The 22,044-nt window shown below is 48.3% G+C and overlaps 1 protein-coding gene across 6 annotated transcripts in view; it reads right to left on the reverse strand.

Annotated features, from left to right (window-relative positions):
- LOC128323072 (protein brambleberry-like) overlaps positions 1–22,044 on the reverse strand; it is a 23,758-nt gene continuing 1,714 nt past the window's right edge. For 2 of the 6 annotated variants that reach the window (XM_053245664.1, XM_053245661.1), the window contains exons 2-13: positions 16,748–17,001; positions 15,913–16,041; positions 12,940–13,125; positions 9,529–9,751; positions 8,148–8,264; positions 7,701–7,880; positions 6,107–6,313; positions 4,668–4,833; positions 4,067–4,134; positions 3,064–3,236; positions 976–1,079; positions 1–767 (exon numbers count right to left, since the gene is read on the reverse strand). In XM_053245664.1, the coding sequence (XP_053101639.1) occupies positions 632–767; positions 976–1,079; positions 3,064–3,236; positions 4,067–4,134; positions 4,668–4,833; positions 6,107–6,313; positions 7,701–7,880; positions 8,148–8,264; positions 9,529–9,751; positions 12,940–13,125; positions 15,913–16,041; positions 16,748–16,987 (1,929 nt within the window). In that variant the 5' untranslated portion in view covers positions 16,988–17,001 and the 3' untranslated portion in view covers positions 1–631. Of the gene's footprint in view, positions 768–975; positions 1,080–3,063; positions 3,237–4,004; positions 4,135–4,667; positions 4,834–6,106; positions 6,314–7,700; positions 7,881–8,147; positions 8,265–9,528; positions 9,752–12,939; positions 13,126–15,912; positions 16,042–16,747; positions 17,002–19,791; positions 19,912–20,013; positions 20,155–22,044 lie in introns of those variants that run through there. The other 4 variants (XM_053245662.1, XM_053245663.1, XM_053245666.1 and 1 more) reach the window with 4 other exon arrangements.

The raw sequence follows: 22,044 nt of genomic DNA on the forward strand, positions 1-22,044 counted from the left end.
TTGTAACTCAAAAATATTTATTGAACAAATGTGCACATAGAAGTTACTCATTTTTTAAAAAATGTCCGTGCAAAATCTGTTAAGCAGCTGCTGCATCCTCACAATCCCTTCTGTGGCAGGATAAGGCCAGCCCCCAACCTCTGCAGAGGGGGGCATGAAATGGAGGCACTTGACATGATGGTTGTTGCTTGTGCAGCATAAGCAGAGGGATAAAACTTTGAAGTACCGGCCAGTGCAAGCGGCACACTGGGCATAGATAAGCCCTGTAAGGGAAGCTGCTGGGGGTTTCAGCTCAAACTCTTCTTTCGCAAACTCCGCAGCCGGTGGGTGGTTAAAAAAAAAAAAAAGGCAGCACAGAAGGGCCTCTTTTCCCAACCCAGCTGCCTTGTGCCGTCTTTTCTACAGTGAAGGAGAGGTAGGGGCCTAGAAACAGAGCTCCAGAGGTAGTCATTTCTTCATTCAGAAGGACATAAATATAAAATCAAGCGTAATTTTATTTTTTAAAAAGTCCTCTCCTTGGAAAAAGAGCAGGAGGAATAAAACCGGGGTGCACATGCAGTGTTCTCTTCCAGGGTCCAGGCAACTCAAAATCCATCTGCTGGAAAGAGAAGAATCTTAACGGATTCCACCTTTAGCTGGCATAGGAGGCCTGGCCAGAAGCATGGATGCGGCAGAACATGTGGCCGGGGACAGCTTTCTTCCTGCACTGCTGCCCTGTCCTGGTGACCCCTTGGCAGAGCTGCCGTGGGGATGCCGAGGAATCAGACCTGGAAGAACAGAAAGAGGCAACTAAAGGCACATTCAAGGGGCCTGTTGCAAAACCCACATATGGGTGGTGGGGTGGTTACAGAGCCAGTTTCACCCACTGGGATTGTGCTCCACATCTTGGTTCTTTACACCACCACAATGGTTCAGAAAGAGGTGGGGGGGGCGTGAATTGGCTCTTTGGGAGAAGAAGCCAAGCTCCATACTTACACATCGCTAATTCTGGACTCGTTTGGGCTACAGTCCCTTGAGCTGGGAAAGGGACTGAAGGCTGGGCCCAGGTGGTGGTGGGACCATCTCTCCAAGGTGGCCTGCTAGAAGGACAGAGAGACGCATGGTGAGAAAGAAGACAGGCACTTCTGGCCAAAGAAGAGAGTGGACTGAAATCTGGGCAGGGTGCAGGCACAGTCAGCATCTTGGCCTTCTTTGCAAGCAATGCCACACTCCTCCTCAAGTCACGCATCTCTCTGTGTGGTTAGTGCCAATGTGAGAAGATGCCTGATGGATCGGGCCAAGAGGTCCACTGAGTCCAGTATTGTGCTTCCAACAGTGAACAGCCAGAAGCCCACATGCAGGGAGTAAAGACAACAGTCCTCTGACATTTTGCTCCCCAACAAGTAGTATTCAGTTGGATATGGAAGCTCCACATAGGCATAATGACTAATAGACTGAACCTGTTGTCCTCCATGAATTTGTCTAATCCCTATAAGAGAGCAACCAAGATGATCGGGGGCCTGGAGCACCTTCCTTATGAGGCAAGGCTACAGCATCTGGGGCTCTTTACTCTGGAAAAGAGGTGACTAGAGGGAGACATGATCAAAGTGTATAAAATTATGCATGGAGTAAAGAGAAAATTTTCTTCCTCTCTCATGACACTAGAACCAGGAGTCATCCCATGAAATTGAAGGCTGGGAAATTTAGACCAACAAAAGGAGGTTATTTTTCACACCGTGCATAATTCTAATTAATCTATGGAGTTCTCTGCCATGGGATGTGGTGATGGCCACTAGCTTGAATGGCTTTAAAGGGGGCTTAAACAGATCATGGAGGGCAGGTCTATCAATGGCTAGTAGTCTGAGGGCTATAGGCCACCTCCAGCCGCAGAGGCAAAATGCCTCTAAATACCAGTTGCAGGGGAGCAACAGCAGGAGAGAGGGTATGCCCTCAGCTATTCCCATCTGTGGGGCCACTGGGGGAAACAGGATGCTGGACTAGATAGGTCTTGGGCCTGATCCAGCAGGGCATGTTCTTTTAAACATAGGAAGCTGCCTTATACAGAGTCAGACCATTGGTCCATTTAGGTCAATATTGTCTATATATAGACTGGCAGCAACTTCTCTTAAGGTTACAGGCAGGAGACTCTCTCAGCCCTATCTTGGAGATGCTGCCAGGGAGGGGACTTGGAACCTTCTGCTCTTCCCAGAGAAGCCCCATCCCCTAAGTGGGGTATCTTACAGTGATCACATGTAGTCTCCCATTCAAGCAAAGAAGCACCTTTTAATGTGGTGATTCTCTTTTATTTAGCAGGGGGAGAGTAACTGGCCCTATCCACCCCCAGCACAGTACCTCCAGTGACACTTGCTGGTGTCTATCTTACGTTTCTTTTCAGATTGTGAGCCCTTTGGGGACATGGATCTATCTTATTTATTTATTATTTCTCTGTATAAACCACCCTGAGCCATTTTTGAAGGGTGGTATAGAAATTGAATGAATAATAATAATAAATGCAAGCAGGCCCTGCTTAGCCAAGGGGACAAATTATACTTGCTTCCACAAGACCAGTTTTCCCATATGTTTTTCAAACCAACCAGAGCTTTTTAAAACCATCTAAGTCTCCTAACCAGATTTCAACCTTGGTTTCCCAGATGTTGGACTACAACTCCCATCATCCCGTCACAATGTCCAAAGGCCATTATGGGAGTTGTAGTCCAACAGCATCTAGGGACCTGAGGTGGAGGACCCCTGATCCACACACTTGCTTCTTTCTCTCAGCCTTTTGGGAAAGCAATACGTATTTCTGGACTCCCCCAGAAAGGTGGGACCATGTAGAACTGGAATGAAATGGAGCACAACTGCAAAAGTCAGAGAATTCTCCACACCAGATATATATCCTGAAAACGGACACTTGAGATGACTGTCAATACAAAGCCGCCTTCTATCGAGTCAGACCACTGAACTGTCTGCCTCAGTATGGTCTGTTCTGAGTGGCCAGACTTGGGCAGAGACCCTCTTTCACCACCCACCATCTTTTTAGACTGAACTTGGGGCCTTTCGCATTCTAAGAAAGAGCTCCCATACCTTGTGTCTGGTGGAGCAGGACAGACTGACACGACGGAGGCTCATGGAATGGAGGGGGCGGCTCTGTTGAGGCTTCCAAGAGAGGGACCCCCTGGAGGCTTCCAACACTGCACCCTGATCCGGAAGCACGTCTTCCGCCTTCACTGAGTATTCTTGCTCCAGCTGAGGTCCATCTGCAACACAACACAAGAGTGGCCAAGATAAAGGCGGGGCTTCTGCCACCGAGAATGGGGACACCCTAGAAGAATCGAGGATATGTGGAACTGAGACGTACTAGCTACTGCAGTGACGGAAAATACAGTTGCGATGTGTGTAGGAACAAAGGAAGCTGCCTTATACCGAGTCGGACCATGGGTCCATCTAGCTCAATTTTGTCTACACAGACTGGCAGCGGCGTCTCCAAGTTTGCAGGCAGGAGTCTCTCAGCTCTTTCTGGAGATGCTGCCAGGGAGGGAACTTGGAACCTTCTACATGCAAGCAGGCAGGTGCTCTTCCCAGAGCGGCCCCATGCCCTCAGGGGAATACCTTACTGTGCTCACATTCAGTCTCCCATTCAAATGCAAACCAGGGCAGACCCTGCTTAGCAAAGGGGGCCAGTCATGCTTGCTACCACAAGACCAGCTCTCCTCCTGTGTCAGCCCTCCAAAGTTAATGCTTCAAGAATTAAAGCTGAAAGTCTCTAGTCACTATGGGCTAGTTAAGTATTCAAGCCCATTTTGTAGGAAGAGCTGGCTTCTCAACCTTGGGTCCTCATAGGCTGCTGGACTACAACTCCCATTATCCCCAGCCAGAACAGCCCAAGGCCATTGCGACGGGGGATGATGGGAGTTGTAGCCCAACAAAATCTGGGGACCAACCGTTGAGAATCCCTGCTATAGAACGATGTTCCCTGTTCCAAAGGAGAACTAGCTTTCTACACAGTGCACAATAACTTATCTCACCGCCACAGCCTTTGTTCCCGATTTCCTGAATCGCAGAAAAACAGCCCTCCCGTTTGGCTCACCCGACACATAGCTCATCTCTTCCAGCTTCTCCAGTTCCTCTTTCAGGAGACCAACATCACCTTCCTCTCTGGAGAAGAGAAGAGAGGAAGGTCAATCATTTCTTACAGGCAAAGGCAGCTCTTCCCTCTCGCGGGTTTGCACGACTCAAGAGTTGCATCTCAGCACATGCTGAGACACTGCAAGGGACCCATGGCTGCCCCTGTCAGACTGCCCCTCTGTTCACGGAAGTAGGGCTGAGTCCACGTCAGGTTCACTGTAAGAGCAGGCATCAAGTCAACATAATAGGCCAGTGGGGATGGCTAGAGATGAGGCCCAGAGGCCATCGGGTTGTTGCAGCTTAGGATTATACACACTCCCCAGGGCTACCAGCCACACAAAGGAGGGAACAGAGCAGCTGGCCATGACCCCTCTGAGCTTTCACTAGAAATGGTGAGGCTACACGTGTACACAAGCTCCCCTTTCAGACCTTCCCCTGAGCACACAGAGGTCAAGAGAGGAGGCCAAGCCTGAGCCGGTTTTAAATGTGGATGCATGCAAGTGATAAAGAGTCTTTCTCCCACCACACACACACACCCCATGGGGATGTATGTTCCTTCCTACCTGTCGGGAGTGGAGGTAAGGCGGTGGCGGCAGGGGGCATTCTTCAGTTCTGCTGCAGGAATGTAGGTTTCTGGAACTTTCTGGGGAAGTGCCAAAAATGCAGAATTGGGCTCCTTGAGTCTCCATCTCAGGGCACAGCGGCAGATGTTTCCTAGTAGCCAATTTCCTACAGAAAGGAGCATACCAGGCACGTGGGAGTTACATATGGCTTTTAAGGTTTCTGGCCCACCCAATTCAGAAGGCTCCGCAGAGGCAAAATATAAGCAGCTAAAAACTGTATGTCAAATAAAATTAAAACCAGACCAAAACAGATTTACTGAAACTGCAGTCGGCAGCTCTGAGAGCACACCATATATTTTCTTCTGCTCACTGTAACACACTTCTTCATACTGTTTGCTTAATTCTTTTCTCACCACAGCCTTGAAAGTTTGGCTGCAATTCAGGAGAAGGCCATATGTTTACAGTGGCTGGGATCTGATGTAACAACCCATATTTTGTGGTGGCCCTAAGCCAACACAAGCCTTGGGCACCCCCCACCTTCTCCTTCAATTTTTTATTTTGTTACGATCACAAGCTTGCATGAGCCTGGAGCTCAGGCGTTCTCCCCTTTTCTAAGTACAAAGGAAAGAAACTGGAAGCTTCCACTCCTGCTTTAGAACAAGCTAGAGTTCCTCATTGCATCTGCAGATGGGATACTATGGGTTTATTCAAACCACAAGTTGTTAGCAAGTCAACTCTGATCTTGCCTTGATATCTGGTTTCTTAAACTGTGGTTTGGACAAGCCACACTTTGCCAAAGCAAGACACAAACTACAATTTGTTCCAAACCAAGAATGGGCATTTCCCATCTCTTCCCTTTACGCTTATGGAAGGATGGAGCACAGGGGTCCAGGACATTTGGCTGCCTGAAGTGAAATACAATATGATGCCCTCCCAATCAGCAGATGAGCACTCCGCATGCTCAGGCCATGCTGCCAAGGCAGTGGTGGTTGTGGTGGTATGCAAGCACTCCCAGACTATGCCACCAAGCCAGGCAGGTGCATTCCTAGCTTGCATCAGAGCGGGGAAGAGGGGGACAAAGAGGTGCACCCCAGCAGAGCAAGGAGGGGGACATAGGAACATGGGAAGCTCCTTGCTGCGTTTGAAGTCAGCTACTGTATTTAGCAAAACTGTTGGTTCTCCTGGCCATTAGGAACAGGTCTTCCACCAAATGTGATTTACAGGCTCCAGAACCATAAGAAGCAACTCAGAGGGATGGATTACTTGGGCCTTAGTCCTTCAGTGAACTAGGAAACCTAAAGACCTCTGGGAAGAGGGAATATTCCAAGATAAAAGCACAAGCCTTGGGCCAGAGCATGCCTAACACAACCTCCAGATGAGGGCAGGATGCACAGAAGCAAAGATATTGCAGGTGGAGGAAAGGCCAAGGGTCAACTTGCCTGCAACAGTCAACAGCAAGAGGCTGGTGAGAGAACTGAATCCCAAGGAAGTGGCATGGTGGAGCTCCAAGAGCGCATTGGCCACAACCAGGACTAGAAGCATGGCACGTGGGAGGCCAGGTATCTGCAGGAAAGTCATGATTAGGGCTGCTAGCAGGAAATAGCTGCCATGCAGGACACAGGTGTAGATGGAACTCAGGCTGAACCCTGCAAGACAGAGGGCACATGCAGAAGCCAAACTTTCTTGCTTGGTAATATTGGAGAGTTCACCTTGTGTGAGCTTTTAAATTCTTTTTTTTAAAAAAGGATCATCTCATAACCATGCTCGCCAAGAAGCCACATCATTGCATGCACAAATGAAAACCCATGTGCTGCCATGGGATTCTCATGACGTCTCCAGGGAGAGGCGCACGCACAGAGGGAAGAAGTCTGCCCTTTCACCAGAATGTCGGCATGGAGTCATCAGCACACAGGCCACTGGGCACGTGTACGGCTCTTCCCCTACAAGCAGGAACCCTTTTCCTTCCAGGGTTCCTGGCTTCGTGTAGAGTGCCCCACCCATGTACCCTTGTGCACAGGCAGTGCGTGCAGACATTCAACTGACGATGTATTGATCAAGGAGTGGGACCTGCCGCCAGGATCCCACTCCCTGCTCTGTGTGTTCATTCACTCTGGATAGGCTGTGAGAATAGGACGATCAATGCTTCTACCATGTTTCCCCGAAAATAAGACAGTGTCTTATATTAATTGTAGCCCCAAAAAATGCACTAGGGCAATTAGCGGTACATCAGAAATTACGGCTAGGTCTTACTTTCAGGGTAGGTCTTACTTTCGGGGAAACGGTATGAGAGAGAAAGTGTGTACACACACCATCTTGCCGTTTCCTAGATAAATAGATTCAACACGTGTTTGGGAAGTATGTGTGGCATTGGCCTGGATCCAACCGAGCCCTGCAAGTGTGGAAAGGCACTTCTGTGCATGCAAAGCATCCCCACCTGCCCGCCCTTGACTCCCACGGACCCTTCCCTCCTGCTGCAGCCCCCAGCCCTGAATTCCACCTCGTCCCAAAGAGCGCTCTGTCCCGCAGGAGCAGATTTTCAGGGGGCAAGGCAGCTGCCGTGGGGAGGATGGGGCAGGAGAATCCTGTTGAGCCAGGGCACCCTTCCTTCACACTTCTCTGGATCCAAGCTATCATTTCTGCACCCGACTGCCTCTGCTGCATTTCCCCTGAAATTAAGGCGCTCACTCAGCACAAGAGCCCTATTCAGACATTATCCTGCACAAGTGTACAGTTGTCTGTACGCCTGTACGTTTTTGTGTGTGAATGACTCTACGTGCATTCAAAAGTGAATCTAGGTACAAGTCCCTCAAAGGCATGGGACACATAAGAAGTGTACTACTGCACGTGCGCTGAACATATGAGTAATTGCCTCCGTGTACAGATCTGGACATGCATACACTGCTCACAGGTGCTGCGCGATTGAACTTAACGTGCAAATAGGACTAAGCACAGTTGTAGCCATGGTGAACGCCAAAGATGAAGCACATCTCTAAAGGGAACAGCCCTAACAGACTGCCCTGGACCCAGCTTTACCTGCCCAGCTGATGAATCTTTGGATGTGCTGGAGCCGCCCTTCAACACTGCGCTGCATGTGGTCCACGGCAAACAGCACCAGACCCAGACTCTCGTTCATCTTGTGTAGCTTCCCCATCAGCTCCTCGTAGTACAAGGCAGTTTGGTTCTGATAGGCCAGGAACAGGCCCAGGTTAGTCTCTGGGGAGGAAGAGAAACAAAGCAGTGAGGCAGAAGGCAGCTGAGATGCAGCTTTGCTCGGCTGGGGCAGGGAGGACACCACCTTAGGACAGGGGTCCTCAAGCTTGGGCCCCCAGCTGCTGTTGGACTTCAGCTCCCATAATCCTCAGCCACAGTGGCCAAAGGGGATGATGGGAGTTGAAGTCCAACAACTTCTGGGGACCCAGGTTTGAGAACCGCAACTTAGCACATGGCAGCCTGGGCTCCAGTACTGTTTCTGCCACAAACCTATTTTGGAGTAGACTTCTTGAGCTCGCTTTTGGACTTGGGTGAGGTCCCTCAGGATGGCTTTGTGTCCCTCCTGCAGATCCATATCCTGATTGTCTAGGTGAGTGCTTACATTTTCTGCAGAAAGAGGAAGACAGGCAACGGTCTAAAATGGCTCTTCCGAGACTCACAGTCCACATTCAAAAGATCTGCAGAGCTCTCCTGCAGGAACAGAACAATAAGAAGCTGCCTTCTTATACTGAGTCATCCCACTGGTCCATCTAGATCTGTCTACCCTGACTGGCAGCAGCACATCTAAGCCTTTTCCAACCCTACCTGGAGTTTCTGCCACTGGCCACTTCCTGCCAGGGATTGAAACTGGGACCTTCTGCACACAACGCAGGTGCTCTATAGGGATGGGCCCGGACTGGTCCGGAGGCCACTGAAAAAGCCTCCGGACTGGTCCGGACCTGGGCGGTCCGGTTCGGGTGGGGGGGGGTAGCTTTAAGAGCGGCAGGAGGGTTTACTTACCCCTCCCGCCACTTTCCCGCTCTAGCGCCGTAATGCTAAGAGTATCTGCCGCCCCTTCCCCGATGTTGCTGGAAAAAACTCCCAGCAGTCCTTTGCGCACGCGCACATCGTGCACGCGCTTCACATCTCTGTTGGCGGTTGGCGGTTCCGTGCACACCCCTAGTGCTCTAACACTGAGCTAATCCCCATCCAATGTTCCCTCTAACAGGGATTTATTTTATTTATTTATTTAACATATTTTTATACCGCCCAGTTTTGGTGGCCAAAACTTAAGTCTCTGGGCGGTTTACAACAGATAAAAACAACATTAAAACATTAGTTTAAAACAAAACAAGAAATTTAAAACACAACAATTTAAAAAATCAATGCTCTAAAACAACATTAAAAACAATCAAAACAGTATCAGTTAAAAGCCTGGGTGCAATAGCTTCTGCTTGGGGATCATGGGAGTTGTAGTCAACAACATCTGGGAATCCCTGTTAGAGGGAACACGGGCCCCATCCCCAAGCATGACTTGTCCCTTTAGCTAAGCAGGGTCCACCCTGGTTGCCTATGAATGGGAGACTAGAAGTGTGAGCAGCACTGTAAGAGATTCCCCTTCGGGGGATGGAGCCACTCTGGGAAGAGCAGAAGCTCCCTCCCTGGCATCATCTGAGGGCTGAGAGAGATTCCTGCCTGCAACCTTGGAGAAACCGCTGCCAGTCTGTGAAGACAATACTGAGCTAGATAGACCAATGGTCTGACTCAGTATGTGGCAGCTTCCTATGTTCCTATAAGTTATGAATATTAAAGGAAGTGAAACGCAAAGAGCCTTAAGAGCACGTCTTCTCCCACTGCCTGGGTACTTGCTCTCTTGGCTTCTCGCCCTCACCCATCCTCCTTGTGATGCCCTCGATCAGCTGGGCCACGTGCTGATGCCCACTCGCGATCAGGGCCTTCTCCTGAGTCAGCTGAGCCAGGTTGTCATGGAGCGACTCTTCCATTTGTTCCTGGCTCCCTTGCATCCTCTCTTGCTGGGCCAGCAGCTCCTGTTGGCTGCTGGCCACTTTTTGCAGGGATTCGGATGTCAGCTCCCTCAGTTCCTCCTGGCCGCTCTGTCGTGGGGCGGGGGGAGTCACAGAACAAAAGCGTCAGAGATGCGGGTGCAACTATACGAATACGAACATGACGAGTAGTTATATACTGCTTTTCAACCAAAGTCCCCAAAGCGGTTTAAAAACAGTAATTAATTAATTAATTAATTACATGGCTGCTTGTCCCCAAAGGGCTCACAGTCTAAAAAAGAAACATAAGACAGACACCAGCAACAGCCACTGGAGGGATGCTGTGCTGGGGCTGGATAGGGCCAGTTGCTCTCCCCCTGCTAAATAAAGAGAATCACCACTTTTAAAAGGTGCCTCTTTGCTCAGTTAGCAATAAATATATAACTATATTTATTTAGCATATTTATATACGGTGCCGCCCCAAACCTATGTCTCTGGGTGGTTTACAATAAAACAAAGATTAAAGAACATTAAAATAATTTTAAAACAATAATCCAACTAGAGCTGGAAATCTAATGCAAACCCAAGTGAGAGGAAAGAAGCAGATTTTATTTAATTTATTGATATTTGTACACCACCCCAAACGTATGTCTTGGGGCAGTTTACAACATAAAACAAATTAAAACAAAAATCAACACAATTTAAAACCAGAATCCTAGTTTAAAAGCTTGGGTGAATAAATGCATCTTTAGAGACTTTTCAAAAGGTGTGTGCACCTAGAAAATAGTAGCACAGAAACAAGGTGGGGGCGCGCGATAGAGCTGGGGGAGGCAACCTTGGTTCTCCAGCGGCTGCACCCCAACGCCCATCATCTCACATCACAATTATTGTGGTGGGGATTATGTGGTGGGCAAGACTACCACACCTGGGGCTTTTTAGTTTAGAAAAAAGAAGACTGCGGGGAGACATGATAGAGGTCTATAAAATCATGCATGGTGTGGAGAAAGTGGAGAGAGATAAATTCTTCTCCCTCTCACATCACAATAGAACCAGGGGTCATCCCATGAAATGGATTGCCAGGAAATCTAGGACCAACAAACGGAAGTACTTTTTCACACAACACATCATCAACTGGTGGAATTCTCTGCCACAAGATGTGGTGACAGCCAATAACCTGGATGGCTTTAAGAGGGGTTTGGATAACTTCATGGAGGAGAGGTCCATTGACAGCTACCAGTCGAAGGGCTGTAGGCCACCTCCAGCCTCAGAGGCGGGATGCCTCTGAGTACCAGTTGCGGGGGAGTAACAGCAGGAGAGAGGGCATGCCCTCAACTCCTGCCTGTGGCTTCCAGCGGCATCTGGTGGGCCACTGTGCGAAACAGGATGCTGAACTAGATGGGCCTCCTTAGGCCTGATCCAGCAGGGCTGTTCTTATGCAGTTCAGCAACAGCCGGAGAGCCCAGGTGGCCCACCCCTGCAACAGAGAATAGGGGGGAAGCAGCAAAACAGTTAGGAGTCCTGGGGGGAAACAAGTGGGCCATTGAGGAGGATCAGTGGGGCCAAGAGAAGAGCAACTTGTTTTGTTGGTGCTCTTCTTTTGAATATATATTTGACAAGTATTATTGTAGACCAACTTGGATGCCTTTTGCAAAAAGGCAAACCAATAAGGAAGCTGGGCGGTCAAGGGGAAGAAAAGGAAACTGGGCATCAGGGGAAATGGAAGGTCATGCGCCAAAGAGAAAGAGGGAAGTGCTGCAGTCTCAGAGGTACCTCCGGTAGCCTCAATGGCTGAACATATGTAGCTGCCAAGGGTTGCTAACCTTGGGTCCCTAGATGCTTCTGGACTACCTCTCCCATCATCCCCGGCCACAGTGGCCAAAGGCAAAGGTTTTGCCTTTGAATGTTTTAACTGTTAACTAGCTTAACTCGCGCAGAGCATCTGCCCGCTAGTCCTTGATTGCTCCCGTCACCCCCTGCCTCAGCCCCCTCACCTCAGAGATCTCTCCACCCTCACCTGAGCTGTGCTCCTGCTCCTCCTCAACCATCCCGCTGCTTCCATCCCCCTCACGGTCAAGGCTGCGGCACTGCCAGTGCAGATTGGCCAAGCCGCAGCCCCCTAACCCCAGAGACCTCCCCACCCTCACCCCTCTCCTGCTCCTCCCTGCAGGAGCAGCAGCAGCGGCTGACCAGGCCCTTCCTCACTGCCGCCGCCATGGCTGCTCATTCTTCTCAGGCCACTGACAAATCTGGGCCCATCCCTCACCCTTCCTTCTTTCTCTCTTCCTCTCCTTTCCTCTCTCTCTCCTCGCTCGCTCTTCCCCTGTCGCTCTTCCCCTTCCTTCCTTCTCTCTCTCCCCTGCCCCCCTTTCTGAGTTAACAGGTCTGGTTCATCTTGTTTCCTCATCTAATTCACACAATGGCAACCTCCTTCTCCTGAAGGGGCTCTTTCCTCCCTCACAACCCCTCTCTTCGCAGACCCCTGCCCACTAACAGTTGCACTCCAACTGACCTTCACCATCACAGGCTCCTCCTCCCTATCTGCATATACTGCCCTGAGCCATTTTGGAAGGGCGGTATACAAATAAAATAAAATAAATAAATAAATATGGAATCCTCACTGCCCAATCACCACAGTTCCACAGGCTCCTCCTCCCTATTTGCATATGGAATCCCCACTGCCCAATCACCATGGTGCTTCTGCTCTCACAGGCTCCTCCTCCCTGTCTGCATATGGAATCCCCACTGCCCAATCAGGTGCTTCTGCTCGCGAACTCTCACAAGAGCTACCACGCATGGGATTAGCCACGGGTATGCCTTGGCAAAATATATACAAAGAAGATTGTTTTATGGTGTTTTATAGTCTCTGTTTTTAACTGTTGATAGATTTTAATTGCTTTCTTTTAACATAAACCGCCCTGAGCCATTTTTGGAAGGGCGGTGTAGAAATTGAATAAATAAATAAAAGTCATGGGGATTGGGGATGATGGGGTATGTAGTCCAGCAACATCTGAGGACTCTGGGCTAGAGGAAGCAGCACGGGCAGCTTATGAATCACTTTTTAGGGCTTCCTGCAAAGCTCAGCCTCTCTCCCACTGATCCATTTCCCTCCCATGCAGAATTCTGAACTGGCTCAAGGCAGGGTTTATATGGCTATATCTGTTACTTCAGTGCCAAGGGCACAGCCAAGAGTGCCAGTTCCATGATTCACACTGCAAGCATACAGTGCTGCCACAAAACCTACACCTCCTCATCCATCCTATCACACCCTGGCCAAACCCTCCTGCCACTGCACTACAGACCTTCAGCATCTGCATCGCTTCCAGCTGGCTGACAGCAGTGGAGACCAGGGCGTTGACTGTGTGTTCTGTCCGACGCTTGAACTGCATCTGGCGGGTGGCGTAGCAGACCGCACGGGCTCGGTTGCTCACAATGTGGTAGGCATTCCAGGTGTCTGGGTCCATTTCTGCTGTGCATTCTGCCAGGGACTGATGCAAGGCAAGTGAATAAGAGACTGCACAATCTGTGCGGGTACCAAACTACTCTCGTAAGACTCCAAAATTTAGGCATTTTTGTCAGGCATACGGGTCTGCCCTAGAAATTACAAAATGCCACATGGGGGAGTCAAAGGTGTACTGGTTAAACCAGGGGTTCTCCACCTCACATTCCCAGATGTCATTGGACTACATCATGCCCTGCTGTAATAGCCAAAGGCCACTGTGGCTAGGGATAATGGGAGTTGTAATCCAACAACATTTGGGGACCCAAGTTGGAGAACCTCTTGTTTAACCAATGAAATTGTTACAAGACTGCTCATCACTGCAAATGGATAACACCAAAATGAAATAAAACTACATGGTAAAAACCACCACCACCACGCAAAAGAGGAGTATATAGGCAGCCACCCACATATTTAAAGGATTACTTATGAACAAAACAATAATTAAAGATGCAACTATATATTATGTCTTACCCTCATTCCCGTCCCCTGAAGAAATGAAAAATTAAAAATATGATAAATAAAATATAGTAACAGTAAAAATAACTGAAAATTAAAGGCAGAATACAAGTATAGCATAGTACATGCTTACATTGAAAATAATTCTAACACACCTTTTAATATGTTGTTAAATTTGGAAAGAAAGTTTTGTTTAAAGGGGGGGAAATTCATGAGCTGTACCCATTATTCTGTGTCTGGAGAGGCAGTACTTCTCCAGTTTAACACATTTAAACACCTCACAATGAGAGACATTTTCTAAAAGTTTCCATTTCTCAGTAGATAGCCATGATAAGGATTGTGATCAAAGGACTGCTAGATCAAAGGAAGGAACCATGTGATTTTGTTGCTAGATCAAAAGAGTAGGTTTCATGTAGAACAAATATGTCTTATCCCTTTAAAAACAATAGATACAGTTGACCCTCGCCAACCGCAGGTTTGCCCATCGCGGATTTGAGTATCCGTGACTGGCAAACTGTCACCCCCTCGCCAACCACAACTTGAGTATTCACATTTGGCACCAGTTTTTTTAAAAATTCAGCCATTTTTTCAGCCAATTTCTGGGGCCACAGGATCAATTTGAGGGACTGGGGTCATTTACAGGGGTTGGGTGATTTCAGGAGTGATTTTGGGGGGTCAGGGGACCTTTTTAACCTTTTTTGTGAGGATTCTAGGCACTTCGGCACTCACGATTCCCCTAACCCCGTTTACAACATAACCCTGTGCCTCTCCAACTGCAAGGGTTTCCAGGAACGGAAGAACCCTTGCAGTTGGCGAGAGACAACTGTATATAAATTTTGGCAGTTTGATAGTATCTGTTGCAATACATTCCTTAGTTAATTTCAGCAATTTTTTGCCATTTTAAATGTTACATATTTTTCTCAATTAGACAGAAGGTAAAACATACCAACTTTATATTTATCTTGCTGATGACATAGGTAAGATCCTTTACACATTAGAGAGATGCCAGTCCCTACTTTTTTCCAGGGGGGGAAGTAGGGTGGAGATTCCTTTCTTCTGGTTTCCCGCCAGGCCTCCATCTCTCTGTGCCTGCCTGCTTGTATTCTCAACCTTGGGTCCTCAGGTGTTACTGGAGTATAACTCCCATCATCCTCGTCCTCAATGGCCAAAGGATGCTCGGGATGATGTGAGTTTTAGCCCAACAACATCTGGGGACCCCACATGCTGAGAACACCTGCCCATCCCATGGCCATTATGTAGCTTTATCCTGGCCAGAGGCGCTCTTAGCCACGGACCTTGGGGAGTTGGTCCGTGGCCTCCTGCTGGCAGCGGGATGGGGCGTGGCTGCAGCGAGGGTGGGAAGCAAGGAGAAAGTCCCCCCTTTTATGTTAAAAAACCAAAACCGCCACTGCGTGGTGGTGGGGGCTGTACTTGTGGGGAGGGCGGGGTGTGAGGAGTGGAGGGCTCCCCTTTACCTAAAGATTTTCCTTGACCCAGGGAGGGTGGGATAGTGCATGGTGGCTGCAGGGAGGGTGGGGGCGAGGAGGCGAGAACTCCCCCTTTTACTGGGATGGGGGCGGCGAACTCCTTCCAAGAGAGTGCACGAGCCTCCCTGCTTCCTCCACGCAGAAAAAGGCCGGAAATGGGCTGCACAGCAGAAAGGCCCATGCAGTCACTTGGAAGGAGGGAGGGGAGGAGCTCAACGCCCCCCCCCCCCCCGCATCCTGGTAAAAGGGGGAGCTCTCACCTCCTCCCCCCCCCCCGCTGCAGCCACCACTGCCATGCACCCTCCCACCCTCCCTGGGTCAAGGAAAATCTCTAGGTAAAGGGGAACCCTCCCCTCCTCGCACCCCACCCTCCCCGCAAGTATTGCCGCTACCACGCAGCAGCGGGTTTTTTTAAACGTAAAAGGGGGGACTTTCTCCTTGCCCACTGCCCTCACTGCAGCTGTGCCCCATCCTGCTGCCGGCAGTGGCGGGGCTCTGGGGAGCCCCCCCTCCATCCACACTGGGAGGCCCTCCAGAGGCAGGAGCAGCGGTGGCAGGTTTAAAAAAAACTTAAGGGGGGTCCTCGCGGTGGGGGGGGGCTCACAGCAGGGAAGGGGGCCTCCGAAGCCTTTCAGGCCCGGGTTTATTTTGGACCTAGGTGAGCCACTGATTCTGGCTGCCAGCTCCACTGCATTAAATAAAGGAGGCACAGCGAGCACAGCCATGGAGAACAGAGCGGTGGCAGCCGCCCATGGCCCCGGCAAAACTGTTTTTCCCGTCCAGGGTAGCACCATCAAGAAGGTCGGGCATCTATCGGGCACGTCACTCACCATGTCCACGGTGCAGTGGTACGTTCTGCGGCCTTCAACGCTGGCCTGACAGTTGAAGAGGGAGACGCCCAGCTTGGCCAACTCTTCTTCCGTCAGGTCGCTGCAAGAAGCCTGAAGCTGCGCAACCACCTAGCCGTGAAGAGGAAAAGGACGGGAGGAACTGGCAGAGCCACCCTCCCAGGCCCTACAGGGCTTCCCAGAGGGACTCCACAATAGCCATTTGCAGTCAAAAGCAACCCAGTGTTTTTTACTCGGGGCGCTAGTCCCTCACACTTTTATTGAGAGTTTATTCAGACTCCTCTAGAACTATACTGATCAAGCGTACCCCTTTCTCCTCCCTCTGCCACAGACATTTCCTGCAGACTCCATTGCTACTCCTCCCCACAGAGCCTTCACCAAGAAATATCACACGCTCCTGCAATACTGCGGCCAGTTTCCCACTTCAGAGGACTGTCTCCCACGCTGTGCAGGCTTCTAAGTGTCATGGAACTAGGCACAGACTAGGCAAATGCACAGGTGCCTGTCGCAGGGGAGTGAATTCCACTCACAGACCATCGTGCAGTTCTGACGCAGAACTTCTGAGTTTTCCTTTTTAAAAGCCCTGATCCACACTGGGGATGTGCACGGAACCAGTTCGATCGGCTGGCGGTTCTGCCAGTTCGAAGGCGGGGAGTGGGGCATAGTTTTAAGGGTGGGGGAGGGTGCACTTATCCCTCCCTTTGCTTTCCCCCCACCGGCACTCCATTTGGAAAGTCCCCGTCGGGTCAGCAGTGTACCTGCCTGCCACCCCGTGCCCTCTCAAACTCCTCTCCTCTTTTATTGAGAACCGGCAAACCTTCTGGTGACAGGAGTCCAGGGGTGAAGAGTGCAGCAGCCGGGCCTCAGCCAAGAACCGCTCGTCGGCCGTGGTCATCTCAAAAGGCACATGCGGGAGATGTCCAGGGTTGGGAGCGGCTGTGGGAGGAGCAGGGGGGCTTTCTGGGGCTGTGCTTCGAGTTAGCCAGCCAAAGAACCCAGCCGAGGGGGCAATAAGCAGGAGAAATGTGAAGAGGCACCAGCAATGAAGAGGCAGCATCCTCAGAAGGTATCCTGCAAGAGAGAAGCAAAATGTAATGGCCAGGCCTTAGGGATGAAGGTCACCCCAACAAGGCATTGATGATTCCCAAATAAACCACACACGGCATGACACTGGCTCTCAGAATCATTCCTCTCTTCTTCATAAGAGGTGGCTCAAGGGTACCTGCCCCCCTTTAATATATTATACACCTTCCTGAGAATATCTCATATGAATCTGCCAGGGCTCTCCGTTCATCATCTCAGGCCCCGCCCATGGCCCCGCCACTAACAGAGATCCGGTTGGTGGGGACTAGAGACAGGGCCTTTTCAGTTGTGGCCCCTCGGCTTTGAAAAGCCCTCCCTGAAGAGCTTCGCCATGCTCCCTCTCCCTCAGGGTTTGTTTGTTTTTTTAACAACTTAGAACGCAACACACCTTTTTAAGGAGGCTTTTTAATGCTCCATCTTTGGTTATATCTGGTAGGTTCTTTAGTTTTTATAATTTTCAGTTTTTAGCTTGTAGAATAACTTTTAATTTGAACCTAATAATGGCTGAGGTTTTTAACCTGACTTTTAACTTGTTTGTTCAATTTGGTTAATTTTATTACTTTTATTGTATATTGTATCTATTTTATTGTTGTGAGCCACCCTGAGCAGTAGTGTACTGGAGGGGCAGGGTATAAATATTTTAAATAAAATAATAAATATATACCTCATGTCCATAACCGGAGAAATTTGGAAACTGAGCCGGGTTTTTAGTTCCAACTAGTTATCTGTTTTGACATTTTGGAAGGATGTTCTCCTTCGTACATCGTACAAATAAGAATTGTCCCTTTTATTCTATTTTTCTTTTTCTGATAGTCTTGTATCTATCTGACTGGCTGGTATGTGTATCTCTAGGCAGTGTACACAGTTTAACAAATATAAAACAGTAAAAACAAAACAATTTCACAGGATAAAAACAATTAAACAGTTTAAAATAAATTTCAGTGAAAAGCCTGATAAAACAGGTGTGTCTTTCTAAAAGTAGTCAGAGATGGAGATGCTCTTATTTTGACAGGGAGCATATTCCAAAGTCCTGGGGCAGCCACAAAGAAGGCCAGGTCTCGAGTTGCCAAACAAGCCGATGGCAACCGTAACCGGACCTCCCCAGATGAACTTAATAGGCAGCTGAGTTCATGACAAAGGTGGTACTTTCTTAAGTACTCTGGACGCAAGCCGTTAAGGGCTTCATAGGTAATAACCAGCACTTTGTATTTTGCTCAGAAACTTATCAGCAACCAGTGCAGTTCTTTCAAAATGGGTGTTATATGGTCCCTTTGAGTTGTCCCAGAGACCAACCTGGCTGCCGCATTCTGTACCAATAATAGTTTCCGGACATCGTACAAAGGCAGCCCCACAAAGAGTGCATTACAGTAATCAAGCCTGGAGGTTACCAGCATATACACCATGGTTTTAAGGTCATTTACCTCCAGAAATGGGCATAGCTGATGTATCAGCCAAAGCTGATGAAAATAACACTATATAGAATTATTATTATATTATTATTATATGATAACTACAGGGAATTACATATGTTAACATCTTGCAGCATTGCTACATTTTGTTTGTGAAACTGCTTCGTAAGTCCCCCATCCCTTTTCTTTAAAAAGATAAGTAAAATTGATTAATGAAAAATCAACTTTAAAAAGCTATCTATTCATCAAAAGCTGTGCATGCACACTGACCAAAACTTCAGTTGACCCCTCCAAACTGGAAGCTTGCTTAAAGTAAAGAGTGCTGTCAAGTCGATTTCGACTCCTGGTGCCCACAGAGCCCTGTGCTTTTCTTTTGGTAGAATACAGGAGGGGTTTACCATTGCTGCCTCCTGCGCAGTGTGAGAGGATGCCTTTCAGCATCGAACCGGCAACCTTCTGCTTGTTAGTCAAGTCCCCGCGGCACCATTAGGTGACTGGAAGCTTCCTTACAAATGCACATAATATTCAAATACTCAGGATTCAAATGTTTGGGATTTTTGCATATCCAAAAGCAAATTGAAACAAACGAATCTGAGTACGAAGTTCTGTATACCATCAGAATGTGTTAGAATTCAGAGTGTTCTAGGGGTTTTCAAATTTGAGTCTCTTTAGCGGGGGGGGGGCATCCCCCTGGCAGGGGATGATGGGAGTTCTAGTCCAAGAGCATCTGAGAACCCAAGATTCAGAACCTCTTTTCTAATACAGTTACCCTTACTGATGTCTCTGCCATTGTCCAAAGACAAACCCATACAATAACTTTTCAAAATAAAAACAAACAAGGACCTAGAGAGAAAAATGTGACCTTTGCATCATTAACGACTCTATAGAACCTTGGCACTTCAGGTAGTATTTAATGCAAAAAAATTAAAATATTAAAATATTTGTATCTCACCCCTCCAGCACACTGTTGTTGAGGGTGGCTTACAATTAAAAAAAAGGGGGGGAGGAAGCAAAAAATCTACAATAAAAAAAATAGATGACCACACACAGAGAAAGGTTAAAATTACTGGATCAGGATTTACTATTGACTGCCAGGAGAGCAGCCAGTGTTGCTCTCAGAAGAAGCCTCTGCTCTCCAACGGGAGCACACCACACACTAATTTTTAAGTGTTCTTGCACTGAAGCATTCCTCCCAGACAATAAGAAGTCTCATCTATTGTGAAGGCTGATAAGATTACAGAAGAGCCTTCAATCGGAAAACAAAGGGAGCTCTGTAAGGCTGTGCAATTTCCCTAAAGGCATGTTTTCGAAAGGACCAGAAATTCAAGAGTTCAGAATCCGTAACCACCACCATATGCCCAAGACAGACCTTGGGTTGAATCTGGGCTCTAATACTGGACAGAACGTCCTTCAAACATATTTCTCCCCCCTTTCCTCAATCACCATTTGGCAAGGAAAACTGAAACAACTGATCCACAAGGCACAGCTGTTGGTCATTAAAGGAGCCACTTCCATTCTGCTCCTCCCTCGGTTGCCTCCCCCACCATCACTGAAATTAAACTGTAAGCTCTTTGGAACAGAGACCACTTACTCAGTTAAGGATGATGCCCACCGCCTTCAGTATCTCCAACAGTGCTGCTATCTCTCTTCAGGAGAGGATGCAAGAGTACTTTGCACAACCACGCAGAGGAAGAGGAGAAGCCCAACCAACCTGTTGAATAAGGGAGGAGACCTACGGCTGGGTTGGAAAGACAACATCTGGGTTCCTAACTCTGGGTTCCCAGATGTGTGGGACTACAACTTCCATCATCCCGTCACAGCAATTAAATGCCATTTTGACGGGATGATGGGAGTTGTAGTCCAACATCTGGGGACCAAAAGTTGGAAACACCTGGACTACGCCAAGATGCTCATTTGTTCAAGACAGGAGCTACTGGAGTGAGGTTAGCCATTGTCTCAGGTCTACACAAAAATCCTTGCATATAGAAACCAAGAACTCCAGGGAAAAGGGTGGGCTAGAACCTCTCCTTGGCATCTAGCTTTCTATGTGGGGAGAATCGTTTGTATGGAGGAGCATTCAGCCAGGCTGAATGCTCAGTTTGTGAGACAAAGCATCCATTTCTCCAGTCAGGGTCATGAAGTTGAAGTTGGTTCTGAAGTACCAGTCTCCTGGTGGTATTGGCGTGTCATTTGGGGAGGCCCAAAGCTTACCTGGGAGTGTAAAAACCCAAGTTCCTTCTGCATGGTTTGCAGCCTTTAAAAGCATTGCACTAAATCAGTCCTTTGAATCAGAGAGAATACTGGTGTGTGTCTTGATGTTTCCCAGTCATGTTTGTGAGTGACAGGGGCAAAGATGTGGGGTGGACAATTTTCCAGAAAATTTTCCCATACTTAATTTTTTGTGTGGTAAAATTTCCATTTCTAAAATTTCTGCTTGGCTACTTAAACATGTTTGAAACACAGTGAAGGGAAATTAATATGGTGGAAGCTTTTGAAAAACAATTTGGTTCAAAAAACCCCAAAACCCAACTATGTCAAATAACCTGCCAAATCAGATCAAGTCAGTCCTGCCCAAATGAAGAAAACAGAAAGGAACAAACTCTGGAGAAGAGAGAAAGGGGGGGGGGAGGGCAAGGAGACAATAAAAGCCAGGCGTGCACAACTCAAATGCCTTTGTGGGCCAGAATCAACCATGACTTAGTTTTCAGGGGCCAAGGTCAATTTTCAGTACATTACATTGAACTTATGTTCAATGTAATAATGTAACCCCTGCTAACTAAGCAAAGAGGCATCTTTTTAAAGTGGTGGTTCTCTTTATTTAGCAGGGGGAGAGCAACTGGCCCTATCCAGCCCAAGCACAACATCCCTCCAGTGGCTGTTGCTGGGGTCATCCTTATGTTTCTTTTTAGATTGTGAACCCTTTGGGGACAGGGGACCATCTTATTTATGTATTATTTATTTTTCTATGTAAACTGCTTTGAGAACTTTGGTTGAAGAGTGGTATATAAATATTTGTTGTAGTAGTATTTTTTTTTGTAAAAAAACTATTAATCCAAGTGAGAGAAGGCACAGTGTCAGAGTCTGGGGTAAAAATGAGGGGTAGTGTTAGTAGTGAGCTCCGGCCCAGGGGTGGGGGACATTTGATCTCAAGTGGCTAATTGCATTGAGCCACTGCTGCTCCTTAGCAGGACAGAGAACTCTTCAATAGCTCTTGCTGTTGCTATAGGATATTCCTATCCGGGGTCATCAAAGAGATCCCATAGGGCTGGATCCGGCCCCTGGGCCTTATATTGCGCAGGCCTCCAATAAGGGATGCAAAAAGAGAGTTTGAGGAGCATATAGCTAGCAGGGTCAAGGGGAATAACAAACACAACTTTAAAGATATCAGAAGCAGAAAACCTACTAAGGTGGCAGTCAGACCCTTACTTAGATAATGTAGGCGTGAAACAAATTATTAAGGAGGATAAGGAGATTGCAGAGAAGCTGAATGAGGGTTTTTTGTGTCTGTCTTCACGGCAGAGGATACTGACCATATATCCACTCCAGAACCAAGCTTCTCAGGCTTGGAGGCTGAAGAACTGGGCCAATCGGAGGAAACAAGAGAGGATGCTCTAAATGGTCT

Source organism: Hemicordylus capensis, chromosome 4 (genome assembly GCF_027244095.1).
Source record: "Hemicordylus capensis ecotype Gifberg chromosome 4, rHemCap1.1.pri, whole genome shotgun sequence".
NCBI lineage: Eukaryota > Metazoa > Chordata > Lepidosauria > Squamata > Cordylidae > Hemicordylus > Hemicordylus capensis.